The 24,099-nt window shown below is 40.3% G+C and overlaps 1 protein-coding gene across 1 annotated transcript in view; it reads right to left on the minus strand.

The window, feature by feature from the left end:
* Positions 1-24,099, minus strand: part of lmbrd1 (LMBR1 domain containing 1) — a 78,108-nt gene that overhangs the window by 24,687 nt on the left and 29,322 nt on the right. The window contains exons 7-9 of the mRNA XM_057341697.1: positions 17,782-17,855; positions 8,108-8,233; positions 7,786-7,938 (exon numbers count right to left, since the gene is read on the minus strand). Of these exons, the coding sequence (XP_057197680.1) occupies positions 7,786-7,938; positions 8,108-8,233; positions 17,782-17,855 (353 nt within the window). The remainder of the gene's footprint in view (positions 1-7,785; positions 7,939-8,107; positions 8,234-17,781; positions 17,856-24,099) is intronic.

Genomic DNA, 24,099 nt, shown 5'->3' on the forward strand with positions numbered 1-24,099 from the left:
ACAAAAGCAATATGCCAGACTGAACGGCTGCCTTTGACTGGCCTCCTGGAGCTTTCGTCTGCTTGACTTGACTTGAGGGAGTAAACAAAACCCTGACGTGCGCAGTAATCACTCCAGATTTTCACAAAACAAAAGGGAAAGAGGTGGCAAACAAAGCAAAAACAAATTCAGAACGAGAGCGAGAGCGAGTGAGACGGCGTGAAGAGAGATAAACAGAAGAGGGACCGGAGGCACAGACAAATAAAACAAAACGACAGCAGAGGGACAGTGGGACAGATATTTACTCTGTGTGTGGGATGATTTTATATTCAACATATTGAAATACGCTTTTTATTTGAGCAGCAGTTACATGCTCCAAATAGAGAACGTTGAGCTATTGTGCTACAATCGATAATCTATCCATGCACTTATCTGTCATGAACGTGGGTGGTGAGGACAAGGACAGAGGACCCAGGTGCAGACAGCGGGTAAGGGGTTAACAAGACATTTAATAAAATATAAATACAAAACAAACACCCACGGGGGGGGGGGTAACATAACAAAACACAAGGGTATAAAACATGACACCAAGGACTAACTACACCTAACCAGACTAAGACAACACTTGAATTAAATACAAAATAACTAAACTACACTGACAAGACAGGAACTCGCCACATATGACACACACACGACAGTACAATGATTCAGCACAGGACAATGAAACAAGAGGACTATATAAAGGGGACTAAATCAAGAAGGGGACAGGTGCGGGACATGAACTAATTAACAAGCAATAACGAGACGAAAGGGCGGGAACAGAGACGCCACACCGGAGAGAGGGAGTATATGGAATGCCAAAACTGACTCTCTCCACATAAAACAAGAGGTTCTATCATGGTTCTGCCACTAGGTCAAGAAAAGCAAGACAAGGTGGGGCAGAACCATGACACTTATCTATCCAAGTACTGTATCTATCCATACATAAATCTATCCACCGTATATAGCCATCTATCATCCATGTATCAATCCATCTAACCATCGATTCATGCATCCACCCATCCATCTATACACAGTATCATCCAACCATCCATGTATATATGTTATCCACCCATCCATCCTATATATATATATATGGGTGGATAGATAATGGATGGATGGATGCCATAGATGTGATGGGACATGTACATTCATGTATCTACAGTATCATCCATTTATCCATCCATCCATGTACTATATATATGGTATGGATAAATGGATACCATATCTACTGTACATGTATTTATAGGTGGGGCATGTACATTCATGTATCTACAGTATCATCCATCCATCCATCCATCCAAATATTCCATTTTAAATAAAAAATAATTAATAACGAATATTATGGTCAAAGGAATGGTCAATGACTGAGCAAATACAAATTTGACGTGAGCAAATATTTCTTATACATAACTAGCAATGTTTAGACCGAGTAATGCTAACATATCTGGTTGTTTACAAGTGACCGCAAAGTTATGTTAGCATTATATGCATTTTCCTCAAGAACAAGAAAACAGATTATGAAGTGCAGCGAAAACAGATTTGTAAATGAGTTTGAATCTGCCCTAAAGACATAATCTATAACTCATCCAAATGAATGACTGCAAGTTATTAGTGATGCTAAACATTAAGCTTTGTGGTTAAAAACACAGCTGGAGCAATTCTAAAAGTATATTAGAAATGTATATTTCAAGCTGTTGCCGTAATTCCAATAATGAATGCTTGCCGTTATAGCTGTAATAACTGTGACAAGCAAAGAAAGAAGTGCATTAATAATAACAATAGTTGTGGCAAGGAATTCATTATTTAACATCCCTTTAGGTAAACAACAAGACCTCAGGCTTCAATATGTAGCTTGAACACCGCCAGCCAAACTACACCTCCCTTTAAAACAGTACATGAGGTAACATGTCAGCATATTCGAAATGTTCTTTTCTCTTGTTCCCTCGAGAGGGGCATAAAGCTCAACACCTGGTGCACCAGACAAGATCTTGCAGAGCAACGGAAGACGTTTCCACAAGAGCCAGGGACAGACGCTGGTCCTTGAGGGCCCTGGTACACAGGCCTCTGAAGACCCTCTCTTGTCATTACTTGATATGCAATGTACAGAAAATGAGAAATAATATTGTACATATGTGAACTTAAGATGCAATTGTGAGATATAAATGAACAAATACAGGAATACAAATACACCTTGAAGGGTTTAATTTTGTGATAACAACCGGCTGGATGTACACTGTCCCGCTTATTACACGGCACGGCACAAAATATTCATCTGACATATTTGAATAGCTTATTTGTAACAAATTCAAACAAACAAACAAAAAGTGATACATTTAACATAGTAGTACCGTTCAATCTGTCCCGCCGTACTCAGATGAGCGTGTTATCAGTTTTAGACCTTGCTATCGTGGGGATTAAAACATATCAATGTTGTGGCTGACCAATCAGAATCAAGTATTCCACAGAGCCGTTTAAAAGAAAATTAACATATCAATATATAACCATTCGAAGAAAATCAATATACCAATATATAATAGATAACATAAAAACAGACAATTTCGTATTTTTCGTTTCCATGATGTGCTAATCTTAATTTATAATTAAAATAAATAGGCTAATACAAATAAAGAAATTGTTTTATTTAAAATCAACTAATCAATGGATAGTGTGAATGACCTTTCTGGGTCTAACCCAAATTCTATGCGTTTCATAGGAAACACACTGCGAGACAGCTAGCTATCTTATTTAAAAAAAAGGATTATCTGTGACTACAGTGTCCTAAAAACACTTGCAGCAGAACACTCAAAATATATACAGTATATTAAAAAAGAATAATGATAAAATCAACCTGTCATCAATCATCTGACCCATTTCTACTTTATTTCACATTGTGCAAGGCACCGGCACACATTCGCTATCTATCTATCACCTTTACCCCGCAGTCACATTTTTCCGGATATTGGGTTACACCGGGCCGCTCAGCTCGAGGCCAATGGCAGTCAGAGGCCGCGGTGCACTGGCCCTGTTGACTTTACCCATAATCCCTCCTTGCTCTGAGCTAAACCAAACACAAGGCCAATTAACAGCTTTATCACAACACATCTAAAGAAGCATTATGGGAGAGGCTTTTTGAATATCCTTTCAGCTATACTGAAAATCTCCATAGGTCTCAAACGCATAAACAGGTTTATTTTATTTTATAATTGGGCCGTCGACCACCTACCACTGCCATCGTAGCGGGCCTGCTGGGTCTTCACTTGTGAACCTCCCGATACTTCTGCATCTCGTTTCTTTCTCACTGCTCGCATCATCAGCATCCCATCAAGCCATAAGTTGCACGCAAACCAGCGCTGTACTGTACGTAACGTATGTAATATAGATCCACCACGCTCATTATTTCTGTCGCAAAGGGAGGAAATATATACGCAATTTGAGCGCTAAGTGTTGCGTTTAATCTGCTCGGGGTTCATTAAAACACCTAAGCACCTCCAATACGCCACTTTCAATTTTCCAAACCAATTTCCTTTGCAGATGAAATGGTAAACACAATAATTAAAATCAATCAAAGTTAATCAATCAATCTGATACAGAATTTAGGTCAATTAACCCGCTCTCTTAACAGAATCAATCACACCTGCCAGTCCCACATTAGAAGGTAATGGAAGTGTGCGCTCGCGTGTTCGTGTGAGCGCGAGTGTGCGATCCGTTAGTCTGTTTTGACAGCTGAATTTATCTAAACTCATCAGCGGGGTCTTACACGTCTCGAATCGGCCCGTCAGACCACCCGTGCGCAAGTTAACAAACCACCCACTCTCCCGCACTGTCACCGAGCAACTGCCGCAATGTGACTCCATGTAACGGCCACGGAAACGTGTTTAATAGCAGTACACATGTTGTGTTAGAAACAACAAAGTACACGTGCCACTTGGCCGCGGGATGTGTGAATCGCGCCTGAAAACGGCCCTTGGAGGATTACGGAGGAAAAAATGTCTTAAGCGGTATTTTGTTTTATGTGCTTTCAACATTCACATCATCATCTAAACCGCACAACTTTAATTTGTCCTCAAATAACACATCTCAATATACTTTTGGTTTAAGCACTTCGCAATATTTTGTTGGGTTAATGCTTAAAAGAAGAACAAGACATTAAAACATTAAACATTAAACATTGATCCAACAACATTTAATGATGTTTATGCTTAAAACGAGAAACTATTTAATCATTCTCTAAACAAGTCTCATTATCAAAAACAACTTCATTTATAATTTAATTAGCAAATCATTTCTCGTGTTTCTGGCAGTCTGGGAAAATTTCAGTCAGTCTTTACAAACTTTCATGTAAAAAACTCCAAGACTTCAATGGTCTCAAAAAATGCACGACATCAAATTTGTCAAGTAATCCAAGACATTTTCTCAAGTCACCCGAACACTCTTGCTAGAGGCTGAAGTCAAAGCTAAAATAAGCGTGGCGCAGTGTGAACGATCAGGGCCGCACAAACGAGGCACAACGTCTGTCGGTGTAAGCAGACGGATCTCTCTCAGTATGCCTTTCCCCTGAAGCTCTGCTGGGAAAATTAGTAAATCTCAAGCCTGGTTTAGGTATAAATAGAGTCTGGAGTCTATCATTAGAGTGCCATGCTCATGTCTTCTGCTAGTGAGCCACTAAAGATGGAAACGAGGAACCCCTCCGGTGCAGAGCATGCTGGGAAGAGAGACGGTGCAAAAACACCAAATGAGAGGAGGATGATGAGAGACTTGATGACAGAATACAGAAACAGAGTACAACAAAAGACATTCTGACACTCAGAGCTATTCTGTGTATAACTGGATTTATATTTAAGCAATATCACACGAGCAGCAGTCTGATATTGCTTTCATACAACAGATCTTAAAAAGCTGAAGGAATACTTCAAACAAAAATGAAAATCCTGACACTGTTGTCTCGCTCTTATCTTTCAAACCTGAATGCATTTCTTTCTTTCGTGGAATGATTTGGGTTTTTTTACAGTGATAGTTAGCGCAGTTTTAAGACCCGTTTAACTTTTGCTTACTGGACAAAATATCTTCTTTTGTGTCCTGCTGAAAAAAGAAAGTCACAATGTCCAGTAGGTGAGTATGGTGACTTAATGTTTATTTTGGGGTCTTTCATAGAGTCATTTATATTTCAGGCAAAACTTGGCCAGCTTTCTCTCCACCAACAATTCCCCAAAAAGCAATATTATGTGCACAGGATGATGACGTACTTCCACCAAAATCTCATCCAGCTAAGCCACTTCCGCTCTCATAGCACTGAGGTTATTTGCCGCCAAGCGATAACGATATGTTTGCTAAAAAAAAACATTCAAATTTCAGCGAACCAACAGCACTACTGCCTCTGTGATCAAGCCTCGAGTAAGCGTGAAAGTTTACTTTGTTTTTTATATATTTGCGAATGTAGCTCGAAACGTATAGCTTGAAGGCTTTCTTCTTTTGGGTTGTCGATGTATGATGTAGTGTTTGGATAATACGACTCACGTCATTGAGCGTAATCCGAGGTGCATCTTGAAGTGACCGAATGAAAAACATAATTGTTCAATACAGACGCTACGTGCGCCGGATGTAACTGAGCTGGTTGAGACACAACGCGGAAGTGATCGTGCATAGAGTCTATTAGGCTCTGCGTGTCACCAAGCAACATACAGACTCGAACAGAGCAACACAGCAAATCCCCCTCCCTCCAGAAAGCGTTCTTATGCTCAATCTACACTCCAGGTTTTCCATTAGCCACTACACACTCACTAGGTGAGAGAAATCCCTCTTTGAGCAAAACTAGAGAGAGAAAACCCAGATGCTCAGATGCTTTTAAAAAACCCACTCTCACGCCAGACAAAATCTCTTTTGCACACTTGTAACGCCTAAAAACAGGAAACACGGAAACAAATGTTGTATAATTCTCAATATCCCAGCATCCCAAGAAATATAAACCTGTTTAAAGAAACAGTTCACCCAGAAAAAAATTCTCTCATCATTTACCCACCATCAAGTTGTTGCAAACCTGTATAAATGTCTTAGTTCTGATGAACACAGAAAGATATTTGGAAAAAAGTTTGTAAACAAACAGTTCTGGGGCTTGACTACCATAGTAGGAAAATTGCTTTATAAATTTCTTCGTTCTATTGAACACAAAAGAAGATATTTTGAAGAATGTAGGAAAGCAAACAGTTCTGCGGCACTTTTGACTATCATTGTAATTATAATACTATGGTAGTCAGTGGTGGCTAAGAACTGTTTGGTATAAAACATTCTTCCAAATATCTTTCTCATCACAACAATGAACACAGTTGTGTTGGCAGTTGTGGTGGGGCAGTTGGGGCCTAATGGTTAGAGACTCATGACCAGAAGGTTGCCGGTTCGATTCTCAGAGCCGGCAGGTAACAACTGAGGTGACCTTGAGCAAGGCACCTTACCCCTACTTGCTCCCCGGGCGCTGCAGTGATAGCTGCCCACTGCTCCGGGAGTACGTGTGTTCACCACTTGCTGTGCGTGTGTTCACTACTCACTGGATGGGTTAAATGCAGAGGTCACATTTCGTTGCCTTGTACTTGTACATGTGCAATGACAATAAAGTTGAATCTAATCTAATCTAACAAAGAAATCTATACAGATTTGGAACAACTCGTGGGTGAGTAAATGAAGACAGATTTTTTATTTTTGGGTGAACTGTCCCTTTAAGTGGTTCATGTAGTTCAACTGGTAGGGCATGACACGAACCATGCCATGGTTTGATTCCCAAAGAGAGTGCATACCCAGACACTACACAGTCTGGAAGCATTTTGACTTGTTTTGGATAAAACATTTGCCAAACAAATAAACGCACACTTAAACATTACAGACTCAACCTAGATGTGTCTTTTTTAGTTGGAACAAAAACATATGAACATATCTGTAAAATTATACATTTAGCAAAACCAGAAAATACACTTGGTGCCTAAGTGGTAAAAGTAAGTTCTTGATACTCTCAAGCATACGTGTTGGCATTCAAACAAGTCATAATATATGCAAAAGAGTTGCATCAAAGTCACCGTGAAAATTAATTTAATTCACACCTCCCCCTTAATAACACACTGACAATACTGGAGAAATTAATTAGAGAACAGATGACTACCAACATGAAAAAATCCACCGAAAAAATAGAATATAGATGAGAATTAAGTGTATATATAATTAAGACTAGGCTACTGCATGAGTGCATCCATTGGGAAATGATCAGATCATAAAAAGAGGACCAAAAGAGATCCAGACCCTGAATTGCTAGAATGTCATTCAAAACATGTACCACTCAAAAAAAAAAAAATGGTGTCATGGTATGATGGTGCTTCAGTGGTTCTTCAGAGGTTCTTTGGGGTGACCGAGGTGCTATATAGCACCGTATGGTTCTTCAGCGGTTCTATATAGCACCTCAGTCATCCCAAAGAACCTCTGAAGAACCACTGAAGCACCAAAATAAGGTTCTATATAGCACTAAAAGTGGTTCCCCTATGATAACAAGCAAAGAACCACTTTTAGTGCTATATAGCACTATTATTTTTTGTAGAGTGTACAACTCTTTCTTCTGTAGAACACCAAATTAGATATTTTGAGAAAAAGGTTTTGTGTCCATACAGTGGAAGTCAATGGAGGCAAAAATTCTTCAAAATATCTTTTGTGTTCTGCAGAAGAAAGAAAGTCATACAGGTTTGGAAATGCATGAGGGTAAGACAATATCGGGGGTCAAACTCAACAAACCTTCATGGGGCGAAGGGCAGAGCTCACTTTATTGCAACAGTTCCTCTCTGCAATCTCCAGGTGACGCCCCCGCCGACAGAGAACCAACAGCTTGGCTTCCAGATCCTGGAGACTCCGCCTATCTCTCATCGACAGCGGACGCCCATCAGCACACTGCGACATATATATTCATACAGTTAATTGCATTTTATTATTTGCATTTGGGACATCTCTCACCCGCTATCATCAGATCTGTGACCCTAAGGACAGCGACGGATAGCGGCTCATGATAAATAAATTGAGCGGGGCACAGCTGATCTGAATTCACTTCACACACACAAACCTTGGCTTTGAGCTTGTCTATCTGGTGCTCCACCTCCTCTGTGTCTTCCGTGTTCTCCAAACGCTCGTAAAGGACGCTGCGCGTGCCTTTAATCAGGTTCAGCGGCAGGACGGACATCCCATAAGCCTGCAAGATAGTGTTAAAGACCAATTATACACCATTCACAATCATCAGCCAAAGTGCCACCAGGATTCCACCGAGAGCCCCGGCGATTGGCCCAAAGGACCCCGCGTGGCGTGTGTAATAACTTGTCGGAGCGATACGGGGGAGCTAAATCCATATATTATGGCACTTGATAAAAGAGAGCTTTCCAAAGGCTGTCATTCAGAACTCTGAACGCATACATGTGGTTTTTGTGTGCGAAAGGAAGATGAAAGGGAGTGTGTGAGAGTGTGTTTGCATGCAGCAACCATTTTGAGATGTGCGGTTTGATTCCTGCAATGCACAGCCTTACAGTGCCCCCATGTGACGGCACTCGACCGGAACGCATGAGGCATTTTTCGTGAGAATGGTGCATGATATTGCCTGAAAATCTTGAAAAGCAAGCATTTATTTTCCTTAGGAAATGGACTGTGAAGGAGAGACGTAACCTTCAGAAACCTCAAGAGGTCAAAGTACTGTATTGTCTTGTGTTAGATGTCACATATTGGGGGATACCTGTAGTTAGGAACCAGTTGGTTTGTAGTTACATTTATTGGTTAGTAAATATAATTATTTTCATAATTAAAAAACATTTATGTTTTGGTTTGTTTGATCACTTGTAGCTTGAGTAACACATTATTATGAACACATGCATTTGATGTGTTTAACTATTCTTCATGCAAGTTCATCAAAGACATACAGTGTTTCTCACAACAAAAACATGGGATTTGTGCTTTACATGATCCTCTAATGCAAAAAAAACCAGCTATGTGACACACGTGTATTCTCTTCACAGAAAGCGAGAAATACGCACAGCAAAGGAACTAGAAATATCTGAGCACATGTATGGAAATATGATAAAACCCTGCAGTTGCTCGGCATTCTGAATGCTATAAATCAGAGGTTATATCAAAATCCCGTGCTGTTCCTCCCGTTCTTTGCATAAGAAAGCGTGGTTCTTGGGGTCAGAAGCCCAGCAGCCTTCTCAGTATGGGCTTTGTGAACTTTAATTAAAAATGAACACCATTTTCAATTCTCTCCTGGTGGCAAATCAATACAGGCAGAAAATAAAAGAGACAGGCACACACATGCGCTCACTTGTTCTGCCTTGAAAAAAACCCCGCATGCGTCCACACTCAAAAGCTTTCATATCAGAACGCAGACAATAGTCACCGGCACAATTAGATCTTTAGAAGGCAGCTAAAACACCGCTGACCTTTTTAACTCCTCTACAGAAAACTGCTTTTAAAGCAGCGAAACTGACGTGCCGCTCTAGCTTCAAACGGGCGATTCTGAGCTTCGCGGCGACAGTCGCGCAGGGAACCGCGTCTGCCCGAGACCGCCGCCACGGGCCGTGTCACCCCTCTCTATGAATCACGGGGCTCTAAAGGGCCGACCATGTCCCGAATACCAAGCACTCCTCATAAAAGAGGAATCTGTCCTACATCCCCGGTGTGACGCGCTCCTCGCCTCCTCCAGCTTCGCCTCCTCTTTCCTATCCTTCCCTGCCCTCCTCGCCCCTGCAGCCCGTCAAGCGTGAGAAAAATAAAAGAGACACTCCAAACAAAAACAGGTGTGTTCTGTGTTGATTGGAAAAGAAGACCTGAGGCGGCAGAGACAGAGAGTATAGTTTGAGAGGAAGGGAGAAAGAGTAAAGGTGGAGAGTTGGGAGATGAAGGGATTGCGGTTGTCAGCTGGAAGATATGAGGAGAGAGAGATGGGGAGGGGTGGAAAAAGTGGAGGCGTACTCCCCCTTACACAGGGATGCTTTTGTTCGACAGACTGCATGGGAAAAGTGAGAGCTGTTTGGGGAGAACACAAAACTCAGAGTTTTTTGACATTTTACAAACAACCTTCTGATATATTGGCCTGGCCGAATAATCGATACTTAAGCTACCCATGTTTTAGCTCTTTTGACCAAAATTAGCTGATGACTGCCCCTGTGTCTCTATCAGCTCCCTTGTTCAGTAGTCAGGGCACTGATCAGGGAGTCAGCCATTTCAAGAGCTGTCTCATTCGCAAAATCTGAAACGTTCCCTAAAAATTCCCACAATGCGCCGCAAAAACCAGGGAGCATCGATGCAGCCTATGTTCCCTTACCGGAAATCACGTGACAAGTTTTGAAGACATTTAACCGAAATCGCAGGAGCCAACTCAATGAACTTCATGAAACGCGATATAACTTTTGAAAAGACAAACGCTTATTTTATGTTATGTATAAACATAGGCAGGCAACACAATTTACTTCACAGTTCAATTTAATAATCGACCAAATTTGTTGATATGTAACAGAATAACGAAAGTGTTTCTCATATGTACTTTAACCAGTATTTAAAAAATAAAGTCAGAGAGATGTCGGTTTTGCCGGTTGTTGATTAATACCAGCTGTGAAGTATCACAACGCGCTTAAACAGTCACGTCACAGGAAAATAAGTGAACGGTGTCCCAACAGTGCCCGGAACCGTGTACACGATAATATACCGATTCACCATCTCGGGAGCAAGGGAGCTGATCGAGACACAGGGTCTGTCCGCTTGCCCACGTGCTTGTGTCAGTTTCAATCCAATCTAATGACAGAGATGCAGTTTTTAGTTTTTTGGTAGGTAACTTTATTTAACAGGCAAATCATCTGTTCCTCTATTCGATCGAGCATACTGTGATTATGCAAACGAATGGGAAAAAAACATCTTGATTGAGGAAGGAAACCCGAAATAATGGCAGTCACCAAGAAAAGATGCAACAAATGAAAATATCATCAGCCTCACAACAATAATCAAGTGGGTTTGATAATCAGCGCTTTCACTAAAGGTTACGCGCACCATTAAAGCATATAAAGATCAATCCCTTATTACATTACTTTAACACTGCTTCAGTGTCCATAGCCGTAATGAGTACACAGCCAAAGGATTGCTTATAACCAAGCTGTGGACTTAAAAGTAGAATGCTATTTTTTTGGGTCAGTAAATTCTTTCACCAACTCTTAATATGTACAGACGATTATTGGCCATTCGGTAGGTCGCCGATTTGATATGGGCTTTGTTTGGCATCCAATGGCGTGAGTTTAGGATGTTTGTCAACCAATAAAAGACTCGTTCAACACTTTACCTGTAATTATTTAGCCATTCCAATTGGTGACCCTAGTGGTACAGAAATGATACACTTCTCCTTTAAGGATTCTGTCAAGGAGCAATTTTCCAAATGAAATGAGCTATAGTCCGAAGTTTTTAATAACATAACTTACTCTCACATTACCATTTTCTAACCTGTCTTAGTCTCTCAGATTTACACTAAGAGGGTCACTTTCTTGATCTTAAACATCTTTGGATCTGAAGGCATAGGTCTGAATCTTTTAAATTTATTTAATTTATTTCTTTATAAAAAAATGTTTCTAAAATAGATGACTAGGACCAAATAATAAAGAAAAATCTGCCTATAGTCTGCCAAATGAATAAATGTAAATGTAAATAGCCCAGAACAGATTTCTTCAATATTGTTAAAAAAAAGCATGCCATGGTGAGACCCCCAAAAAGCTGCTTGATAAAATGGAGAATTTAAAAGAGTATTTTTACATATTAAAAGTGACTAAATTTGAAGATGCTAAATATCTGTCACAATCCACCGTCTGCCCTCACTTAGTTTATCCACGTCACCTGTTTATGTCTCATTATCTGTGTTATATAAGTTCTCTTCTTTGGTTGTTTCATGGTCCAGTATTGAATGTTTTGGTGTTGTGTTTTCCCTGTGTTTGTCGTGGATTAAAGATATCCTTCTGATTACCTGCCCGTTTTGTCTGTTCCCTGCGCAAACCGTGACAATATCACATAGTTTTGACAAAATTTGCATTTAATTTAATTACTACTTACAATAACTGTTACTATACTTACTTACTATACATACCATATGCGATTTACAGGACAAATAAGTTTGTTCATTTTGTGAGATGATTACTTACCAAAACTCAAAAAAATGCAAATACTTTGTTTCTAACCACTTTAAATACTAAAGATTTGAAAAACAATGTTAGGCATGTCAAGGAAATGAATTAATTTTAATATAACATATTTAATATAAATCAATCGCACCACATGACATTTTTTAAGGTTATGGCCAATTCATAAATAAAAAAACACTCAAATCACTTAATATAACATTTTAATCTGCATTAATGTGTACACCGCGTTCTTAATTTTGAATAACTGCAATAGATATTGTTTATTTGTATCTTAAAATTGGCATGTCGAAAATCCTTATACGTCATTGACCCGTATACAAACATACATTTTGCTACGGTACCTTCTAAATGACCCTTATAATTGGATAAATTTACATGTTAAAACTTGCGTTGTAGCTCTCACTGTAAAACATAAAAGCAGGCCAAGGTGCTGCATACTAAACTGCGTAATGATAATGTGCTCATTGTTGTGACCCCGCTCAAACAGTCACTATCCAATGAGAAGCGATAGTGAACCAAGACATCAGCAAGCACCCGTCAACTGAACCTGTAAACAGATGTATAGAGTCTACAATAAGAAATGCTCTTTTGCCAGATGGTGGCAAGTGTTTCTTCTGTCCCTTTTGTAGTCCCTAAATTAAATACAAACATGTTACACTGCTGGAAATGAGGAACTAATTCTATTTGCTGTAGCTTTGTAAACATTGTGCACTGTCAATTTACCCCCTCCAGACAGGTGTGGAGCACATTATGTTGGTAAGAAACGCGCACATATCACCTGTGATGGTGAGGACTAATATAATAAACCATATTAAACATTCTGGGCCTGGATTTTATTAGGCCAACATGCATGCTACAAAAACGATATAGACAACATTGAACAAAACTGTTTTCCTAGTTACTGTGTATATGACCACAAGTAAAGAATGTTTTGGTAATGTCAGAAAAATGGTGCTTAATAAACTTGCTTGATAAAATTTTATTGATTTTATTTACTGTATATAACCTTGAAGGCGTCCACTATTATATCATAGACGAACGATCTATAAACTTTCAACATCACCTGAATGACCCATTGCTCTCTGCAGCACTTTACCTTAAATTTACCACCATCTTATTTTGAGATGAAAAACGAATGCAACAAATGATTTCACCAATGTAATTCCAAAATCAAACCTCTAAAATATAAAACAAATGAAACCAGAACCAAAAAGACAAAAACAATATTATTATATCTCAAGAATCACATGAATAGGATTGAGATGGGAAAAGCAGCAGACAAAACCAAAGCTTAGAAAATCAGATTTGTTTGGAAGCGGTCCCTCTGTCGGATCGCAGGTAGGGTGGGGGAAAACGGGGGATTATTCTCACCGCTCACAGGTCATTTTTGCAGCATCGTGATTAAATCAGAGGGAATTAATGTGGTCATCCTCTCTTTGGGAATCAGCATCTTTGGGCTGCAGATTTAAGAGGGAGAGAAACCCTCCAGGGCTGAACGCCAGCGCGCCAGCCAGACTTTTAAATCACCTCGCTGCGTCTGGCAGCAAAGCGCCCGCGACGGCCCACGGTCAAACGGACAGATCAAAGAGCCGTGATATACGTTCATTTGCATATGCAAATATTACATTCGCATTAAAAAGTCAGCAGGCCTATAATTTTCATTGTAACGTCATGCCGACAGCAAATTGAGCTTTATATATGGCCTGGACGTCTGCATTAGCCGGTGAAAAATGAAGGAGGTTAAGCCAGACGGCGAGTGAAGGTTTGATGTCCGAAACTACTGAAGCACAGTAACCTGTTCAGACTTGGGAGGTCAGGAACCTCGTTGAGCAGAACGGGACTCGATCAAGCATAGCGCACACTTTCTCACCTCGTAACGCTGAGCGTGATAAAGGCTACTGGAAATGGCACCTTCAAGCGGGACAAAGAAACATCAAGAAGTCTATAAACATGTCACATCGGAAAACCTTTCGCACTGAAAACACGGATGAGGTCATAATGAGGTCAAGGTGAAACTCTGTGATTGGTGGATTCAGTCAACGGCAGACGTTGAAAATACAGTGACAAAAGACTGTGAACTTTTAACTGAATGTATTGTGCGGGAATGACGCGAGAGGCCGACGTTTAAAATCTCAAGCAGATTTATAAAAAGAAGAAGCAAGCGGATGCTTGAATTCAAAGTTCTGTGAAAAAACGAGTGCATCACTCAGTAAACAAAAAGGATTTTCCAAACAACTCAGAAACCGTGAATTTCCCCAAATAAGCGTTTCACCCCCAAACATCCTAAACTAACAAACTAAAACTTTTGTGACTTCATGCAAAAACGCAGTCGCACTTCATAAAAACCCCGCATAATTGTTTTTACGAGCCGGCCATCCAGGCGTCGGACAGGTAAGTTAGCTTCGGCCGCCCTGACCATATGGCACTTCGGAGGCTTATTAACAAGCTGGGGGTCCTGTTTGTACGCGCTTAGGTTGAATATTAATTTCCCAGCAGCGCTGCAAAGTGTGGTGTTGGCCAAAAACAAGCGAGTGCTGGAGGTTTGAACTGCTTGCTTTAGCGTTTAGTTGAAGTGCAGCTAGCCGCGGCATTGTTATTATGAGTTTACATCTCAGCCAGTTGTTTGAATTAAGAGCGAACGGCCACACCGGTTGAAAGCGCGGCGATAAATTAACCTGCCCTCCCCTGGACAACACTACCGCTGCATACGGTGCCCATCACTTAGATTCCATTAGGTTAATCATGCATAATAATAACACATAGCCCTGCATGATAAATCACCTTGGAAACCTGAGGAAGATGGAATTGGTGGGGTTCGAGGGGTGGGGGAGTGACTTTGTTTCTTTGATGAGTATCTACAGATTAAAACAAAAAGCAAAAAGTTGTTGGGATAACCAATTGTGGTAACACTTTACGATAAGGTATCATTAGTTTCACAACGGTCGGTGCGCCTGGTCTAAACGGGTTCTCTTAATGAATCATGGGTGTGTTTTGGGCAAAACGTGCAATAAACCAATCAGAGTCTCATCTCCCATTCCCTTTAAGAGCCAGTTGCGTTCGCGCCATGGCGGATTCGCTATTTACACGGCGGAATTTGCAAGAGCAAAGACTGGACGCTTCTCCAGAGAGGAAACGCATCTGGAGCAGACCATCTAGAGCAGTGGTTCTCAAACTTTTTTGTTGTAAGGCCCCCTTTGTGTAGAGTGCATTGCTTTGCGGCCCCCCAAATAAAGACTTATAATCTTAAACTTAAAATTTTAATTAAACCAAGAAAATATTCAGTTAAACAATGCTAAAACATCAATTCTTTTGGTTGGTGGCGTTGTTTTTCTGATGTTTGATTGCACAAAATGTATGATAGATATCTATATTTCTAAAATGCCACAAAATCTGTGGCCCCCTGGAACCATCTTGGGGCCCCCCAGGAGGCCACGGCCCCCAGTTTGAGAACCACTGATCTAGAGGACAAGCCAAATTTTTCTATCTTTTACACACAATGATAATCGTTTATATTGTAGTCCATTTATTTTGTATATTTGGCATGATTGTGTGCTGCTGCGCGTCCCTCTGTGTGTAATAAGCAGAATGTATTATGTAATTAAATAACCCAAAACATATTGCGTCATTGATTTTAGACTCTAGACCAGGTTTGAGTTGGTCTATGGCGCCGTCTATTTTCAGTTCCTCAAAATAACAACGCGCCAACAATGCGCCTGAGCACACCTCTTTTTCAGACCAGCATGCCCATGGGCGCACAAATGGGTGCAAATGCATTTGCTATTGAAACAATGCGGTGCAGGACGGGAAAATGAGAACTGCGTCAGGCTGAAACTAGCAAAAACACTGTGTCATTTTAACACAATATATGTCATTTTGTGTTGATTGTGTATATAAATTAAAGGGCCAACACAAGGTTGAGTTAAAAGTAACACAAAATCTTTAACTAGACACAGAGATGTGATTATCTAAGGACAGATTGTGTTGTGTAAACTGATTGTGTCACTATTAAATAACAACAAAAACAAACACAAAAGTATTGAAATGTAAAATACAGCTACCTGTTGCCAATTTGTAAACACGGAACAATGATCAGATCCAATACATTAATGCTGATTCCATACTGTTAGACTTAACTAAAATCCACATAGGGCACACATCTTTGCACTTTATTGTAGCATCAACTTGCTATCAGAGAACTAGTGCTTTTGACATCACCAGATGAGAGACAATACGAGCAAAAGAGAGAGAGAGAGAGTCAGTGAACCCTGGTCTGTCACGGTTTTTGACTGGGAATCTTTGATGGGTTCTGAGTCTCTGCACCACAATAGAGAAGATGAAAAACAACAGCATTGGATAAGACTTTCTCTCTCTGTGAGCCACTCTCCACATTTCTGACACCAGGAGGTCACAGAACAGAGCATGACTATCCTCAGAACTCCCCAATAATTATCAAGACTTTAAACCGGCCCTGTGTTCTCCAGCACTGCACACCAAAGCCTCCGTAAGGTTCAACCACAAGTCAGAGAAACACAGATTTACTGCTGCAATTTTGTTACCGAGATTGTTAAGGAATATGTGGTACTGCTTTTACAGTATTTAACATGACGGTAAGTATCTAACCATTTTTCCAACACGCTTCTGCTTGCAAAACCCTGTTCTCTTATAGCGATGAAAAATGGATGGCATTAACAAATGTAACAGTAAAATCTATTTATCTTAGGCGAATAAAACAGCTACAGTATGCTGAAAGAATCAGAATACGGGCATTTATTAATGGCCTTGAGGCTCAGAAATATAAATAGGAGTGAGATAACAGGGCATATACATCACGCCGGCATCTCAGGCACATGTCGGTGAGAAATGACAGCGTGTCATTTTGAGCAATTGTAGGCCAAACGAAAGAATCACAAAACATTTCTAGTGTTGAGAGGCCGCTTCATCACTCAGGATGACTACAATCAAAGACAGTTTCCATAAAGACAAAGATGTGAACTCCACCATCAAAGTTAGGTCAACAACCACTTCAGCCGAACATTATCGCTATTCAGCACTAACCCAATATTACAGGTGTGTCAGGCGGTGCGTTTACATTATGTCTAAGCATGTTGGCATCCCTGACCTGAATCTTAAGATTCAAAACTTTTCCCGTATCCAAATTAAGCGCCAATTCATTGAAACGAAGCAGCGAACCTGCATTTTATTTGTAAAGAGCGTATTTACTTGCAAGACCTATAAGGAGCAGTAGCTAAAAAAAACTACTAAAAAGTTACAAAAAGAAGATGGAAAATAGTCATGACAAACTAAATTCTTTTAAAAACAAGGTTTCAATGTTATAATAACCTTATTCAATATTATAATTGAATGAAATAAAACCCCGAACCATTTAAATAATAGAAATAATTCAATAGTAAAATACTTTCTGCTTAGGTCAACAGCACTGACAGGCCGAGGGTGGACATAAACGTCACGGTAATATCTTGAAGCTCTTTCCTACGCCACTGCTGAGAACCCTTGTGAGCGAAGGCAAATCGATGGGGCACAAGAAACCACCCACCATTCCCAATTCTCTGTTGCTACTCACCGTGTATGTGATCACTGCCAGCATGCCAATCAAGGTGAGCGAGCTGATGGAGAACGACAGGGCGGCCAGGCCTTCTGCAAGAAAGACAGAGGGGAAATTTATTTATGACATGGGCCAAATGCAGAGCTCTGTTAAGTTTTGGTCATGCGCCAGATATTCAGAGCACTTCTCGCCCCCTGGGAAATTTCTCAATGCACCTCATCTCCTCTCCTGCTATCATTTCTCTAAACTTTCTCATACTGTGACATAGTTCCCGAAAGGTCAGAGAAGATTTTACCCTCCACATTTTTTTGGTCACAATGATACGGCAGATATAAGGACATTGAATAGATCTAGACCAGTCATCCTCAATTGGCGGACCGCGGACCGGATCCGAACCTTTGCTTCTTTCCATCCGGACCGCAAGACATAGCCTAATAAACCATTTAAAACATTTGACTATGACCGGCTGTTTAAATTGACAGAGAATCGTATCACACGCGCTCTCATGATCATTCATGTCATTGATCTTTTGCCGCTATACCTTTATCTAGAGCCAAACGCACTTCATTTGAACCCTTTTCACTCCGCGTGTACTGCTTCTCTCCCGCCAATGACACGCAGCATGAAGAGCAGCAGACACGTGCTAATTTTAACAACAGTAGTGCAGACACAGAGCAGCTAAATGGACACACAACAGTAAACAAAATGCTGCAATTTTAAAGTATTTGTATCTGTCAGTCTGTTTACTGTTTGCTATATAATTTAACTCAACTCAACTCAACTTTATTTATATAGCGCTTTTACAATTTTCATTGTTACAAAGCAGCTGCACATGAGACACATTGACTACAAGCAAAACAATCAAAGTTGTACCTGCAAAAACAAGAAAAGGTTGAAACACAGAAGACAGACACACCCACACACAAAACACTCCACACACACAACACGCACACGCACCAACACACACAGACACAGAGACACACACACACACGGATGCGCATGCACACACAACACACACACACACACACGTACGTACGTACACAGACAAGTACGCACACACACACACGCTCAGTGAGAGCACACATTTAGGATAAAGGAGAGAGAAGCACAGGTCAAATATAACAGATAATAAATTCCTATATGCAATATTAATTAAGTAAAACTTTAAAATTCTAAAGCAGCCCCCCCGGTCAGGCAGATAGTGCAAAAACAGTATGCAAACGGTGGCGAGGAACCCAAAACTCTAATCGAGAAAAAAAACCTCAGGAGAACCCAGGCCCAACCAGGGGATTCCAGTTCCCCTCTGGCAAAAGCTGCTGCCTCTGCACAAGCTCCAGAGAACTTGCACAACAAGGCTAAATAAAATAAATAAACTTAATAATAAAATAAATTATAGTTTAAGATTATCATTAATAATCTAATAGCATTTGAAGTTTTGTGGTGAAGACATGTCAAGAGACCGCGTCCTTCTTTATCCAGCTCTATCATCTCAGCTCTTGTCAGGTCCCCACTTCCCATTCTCCGCTCTACCATCAGGTCAGGCCATGAACTGCATCCTGCTCGCTGTGGTAACCTTGGAACAATGAGACAAGACTGGCTGAGAGTAGAGTACTGTTCTGTACTCTTTGATGCAACAAGTACATCAGTTGTGTTTTTGGTTCCGGTTGATCTAACTAATGCAGCCTAAACCCTCTGAAGATTTATATTATGGAAGAGTAGTGTATGCAAGATTAAAAAGATGCGTCTTTAGTCTAGATTTAAACTGACAGAGTGTGTCTGCCTCCCGGACAGTGCAGGGAAGACTATTCCAAAGTTTAGGCGCTAGATAGGAAAAGGATCTACCACCTGCACTTGATTTTGAAATTCTAGGTATTACCAACTGACAGGACGCCTGAGAGCGTAATGCACGTGAAGGACTGTAATACAAAAGGAGTTCATTCAAGTACTGAGGAGCTAAACCATGTAAGGCTTTATAGGTAATAAGCAAGATTTTAAAGTTAACGCGATGCTTTATAGGTAACCAGTGCAAGGTTGACAGAACCGGGCTAATATGTTCATACTTTTTTGTACGTGTAAGAACTCGAGCTGCCGCGTTTTGGACCAATTGGAGTTTTTGTAATAAGCCTGCAGGGCAACCACCTAACAGTGCATTACAGTAATCTAGTCTTGATGTCATGAATGCATGAATTAACTTCTCTGCATCTGAGATTGACAGCATATGACGTAGTTTAGATATATTCTTAAAATGGAAAAACGCAATTTTACAGGTGTTGGCGACGTGGCTCTCAAATGACAGATTACTATCGAATAGAACGCCAAGATTCTTTGCTGACGACGAGGGTTTTATGGAACATCCGTCAATAGTTAAACAGTATTCTTGGTTGTTACTTATAGCAGTTTTCGGTCCAATAAGTAACACTTCCGTTTTGTCCGAGTTCAGTAATAAAAAGTTGTTACTCATCCAGTTTTTTATATCGACTATGCATTCCATTATTCGATGGAACTGCTGTGTTTCATGAGGCTTCGAGGAAATATAAAGTTGAGTATCATCAGCATAACAGTGAAAGCTAACTCCGTGTCGCTTTATTATATCTCCTAGAGGTAGCATGTATAATGCGAAGAGCAGAGGCCCTAAGACTGAGCCCTGTGGTACACCGTACTGGACTTGCGATTTGCGTGACACCTCATTGTTTATTGCTACAAATTGAAAACGGTCGGATAAATAAGATTTAAACCATTTCAAAGCTATTCCCTTAATGCCGACATAATTTTCGAGTCTATGTAGGAGTGTGCTGTGGTCAATGGTATCGAATGCAGCACTAAGGTCTAGCAGCACCAATAACGAGATACAACCTCGGTCAGACGCCAATAGCAGATCATTTGTAACTCTGATCAAAGCAGTCTCTGTACTGTGACATGCTCTAAATCCAGACTGGAATTCTTCATTGATGTCATTCCTTTGGAGGAAGGAGCATAATTGAGTTGAAACTACTTTTTCCAGAACTTTAGATATGAAAGGTAGATTCGATATAGGCCTGTAGTTCCTTAGTTCTCTAGGGTCGAGTTGGGGTTTTTTGACAAGGGGCCTTATAACAGCCACCTTATATGCTTTAGGCACATGTCCTAATGTCAGAGATGAGTTAATAATACCAAGAAGAGGATCTATAATTTCTGGGAGCATCTCTTTCAGTAGATTTGTAGGTATAGGGTCTAGTATGCATGTTGTTGATTTAGATGATCTAATAATTTTAGACAGCTCATCTTGATCTACGGTATAAAATAATTGCATTTTCTCCTTAAGGGCGCTGTAGTTAGTTTGTTCAGCGGGTTTCACTTCTGATTGCATTGTTATAATTTTTTCTCTAATATCTTGGATTTTATATGTGAAGTAGTTCATAAATTCATCACTGCTATGCTGATATACAGGATCAGAAGTCACTGACGATTTATTTTTTGTTAATTTAGCCACCGTGTTAAATAAAAACCTAGGGCTGTGCTGGTTTTCTTCTATTAGTGATGAAAAGTAGGCGGATCTAGAAGTTATTAGGGCTTTCCTGTATTTTCGAATACTATCCTTCCATGCTGTACGAAATACCTCTAATTTAGTTTTCTTAAAGTTGCGCTCCATTTTTCGGGCCGCTATCTTTAGAGCCTGAGTGTGTTCATTATACCACGGTGTGGGGCTGCTATTTTTAATCTTCTTTAAACGTAGTGGAGCAACTTTGTCTAGCGTTACCGAGAAGGTAACGCTAGACAATTTACTGTTTGCTTAATAAATAAGTTTTCAATTCCAACTTTGTATAAGTTGCATCAACTTGACAAATGTTTTAATATTAAGTTGAAATGACTTGCCAATTTAATTGAACTTAAAAAATTCAAATATATACATTTAAACATAAAAGGCCCAAAATACAGACTCCAGCTACACAGTTAAAAAGTGTTCAGGTGAACAAACTGAACTCAATACATTCACGCATGCATCTATTCGACTATCATAGAGTTCTACGTGGGATAACATACACAAACTGTGTCTCACATATAGAGGGAACCAAACTGAGTACACATAATTACTGGCATTTTGACATTCCCAGTGCTGCATTTTGGGAGTAACTGGTGCTTATAATACACATTAGCGTGAGACAAAGAGTGAAATAGAAGGAAAGAAAGAGGAAAATGGGTGCAACATGAGGGCACATTGCCAGCTGTCAGATCTGAGGCCAGCAGAGGCAGATTTAAGGAAAGTGACCGCCACCACACTCCCTGTTAGGATCCCACCTGTCATATTGAGCCAGACAGTCGAATGCACAAAAACTCCCATGGTTCTAAGCTATGCAGACAAAACACAGCATCCCGGCAGCCCTGTACCCAGAATGCCCCGTTGTGCCCACCTCACTCAATGCGAGAAACTGTTCTGTTTACACTCTTCGGGAGCTGCCTTACAGCACTCAAAGAAAACTACTCCTTTCCGTTTTGTTGAACCACACAAATTCTGAAAACTGTTTGCAACACCACCCACCATGTTCCACACACAAAAAGCCCCAAGATACTAAAAGCGAGGAGAAGAAACCAAGACGATGACGCTCCCGTGTGCTAATGCAGCAAACGTAGAAAGAATTAAAAAAAAGAAGAACGGCTTTGATGTCTGATGGCTGAAATGAGCATTTACATCTGAATAGGTGCTTCCCTTTGTGATCTCACTGCTTTTGTTAAGCGGCAAAGGCGCCGGGCCGGAGACAATGGCGTTCGTGTTCGGTGCGGAAGGCAGCTCTGTTTATGAACTCCTCACAATGCGGGAAGACCTGCGTTTTCCGTCGCTTCCCCGGAAGACTTTCTTGGGGATTGGACAGAGAATATACTGTTTATTATCTGTGGCGGCTCCACAGCTGCTCCAGTGCCTGATTCCTCTGCATGAGGAGAGAGCCGAGGCCCTTATCTCAGCAGGCACCGAGCACCTCGGGCTTATGTGTGCGGAGGAGACCGTCGACACCGAGAAGTGTTTATTAAAGAGCTCTTAGCCGTGATATTCGCCGCACAAATCTGCTGTGATATCCTCATGAAGACAGAAACCAGCGCGCTTGCAGGATTCTGCATTTCTGAGAAAGAAATAAAGACATAGTTTTTACCAAATAACGACAAACACTGTTAAGCAAAAGTGTGACAGAGTTCAGGTTAACGAAATGAATTTCATATGTAGTATTTTTGGTCTTCTTTTCCAGTACAAATGACATTTTTAAACATCTTTAAAGCAAGATTATTTTTTATCTGCTTGTCTATCATTAGCAAATACTTTTGATTTTGTTTTAAGCTTAAATTCACACAAAAAACAAGACTTAAAGGGCTGGTTCACCCCCCCCCAAAAAAAACAAATCTGTCGCCATTTACTCACCCCTCAAGTTTAACCTAACCTGTATAAATAACTTTGTTCTGCTGAATAAAAAAGAAGATATTTGGAAGAATGTCAGTAACACCACTGACTACCATAGTTGGAAAAATTACAATAGTGGTTAAATGTGCCCCAAAACTGTTTGCTTTCCTACATTCTTCAAAATATCTTCTTCTGAGTTCAACAGAACAAAAATGTATACCATAATGTTTTCTACTATGGTAGTCAATGGTGGCCCAGAACTGAGAAGTGCTAACGTTTCATAGATTTAATAGATAGTAGTTGAAAGGGTAAACATAGCTTAATTTCCCTTTGATCAATTTTTTTTGCAACACACTCTGTCCTTCTGAAACCATAATTTTTCTCCAAATGTTGTTATTTTATATTTGTCAAATCGTTAATATTAGTCACCCTTTATGTTTGTCACTGAATTTTGCAAATATCTAACAAAAGTATTCAATTATAATAATAAAAAGCATTAAAAATTGCTTGTCATCTTTAACAACACAGTATTTAATCATTTTAAAAGTACAGTATTTTTCCGTTTCCTGAAAAACAGCATACTGTATAAACAAAGTCCGTTTACAGAAGTCACGCCACTCGGCGGCCATGTTTGCAACGCATCTGGGCAGCTATTTACGTCATAGAAAGTCCACAATCCTATCCACTTGCATGGGGGAAGGCAGATATTTCTAAAATCGCTGGCATAAAATCACAATTAAACAGCATATTTCCGATCAATAATTAACATGACATGAACTGTATCATAACTATGGATTGCCAAGCTTCAACTGCGCTTTTTGGAGGTCGCTTCATCTACTGTGTGTGCATGCGCACAGGCTGGCAAGCGCCTCACGAGAGCCCCGCCCCAGAGAATCGTCAGTCTTTACTGATTGACGATTGGCTCGTTTTACTGGAAGGAAGGACTTCCTTTGCTAGAGCGGCCATATTGA

Source organism: Triplophysa rosa, linkage group LG9 (assembly GCF_024868665.1).
Source record: "Triplophysa rosa linkage group LG9, Trosa_1v2, whole genome shotgun sequence".
NCBI classification, from domain to species: domain Eukaryota; kingdom Metazoa; phylum Chordata; class Actinopteri; order Cypriniformes; family Nemacheilidae; genus Triplophysa; species Triplophysa rosa.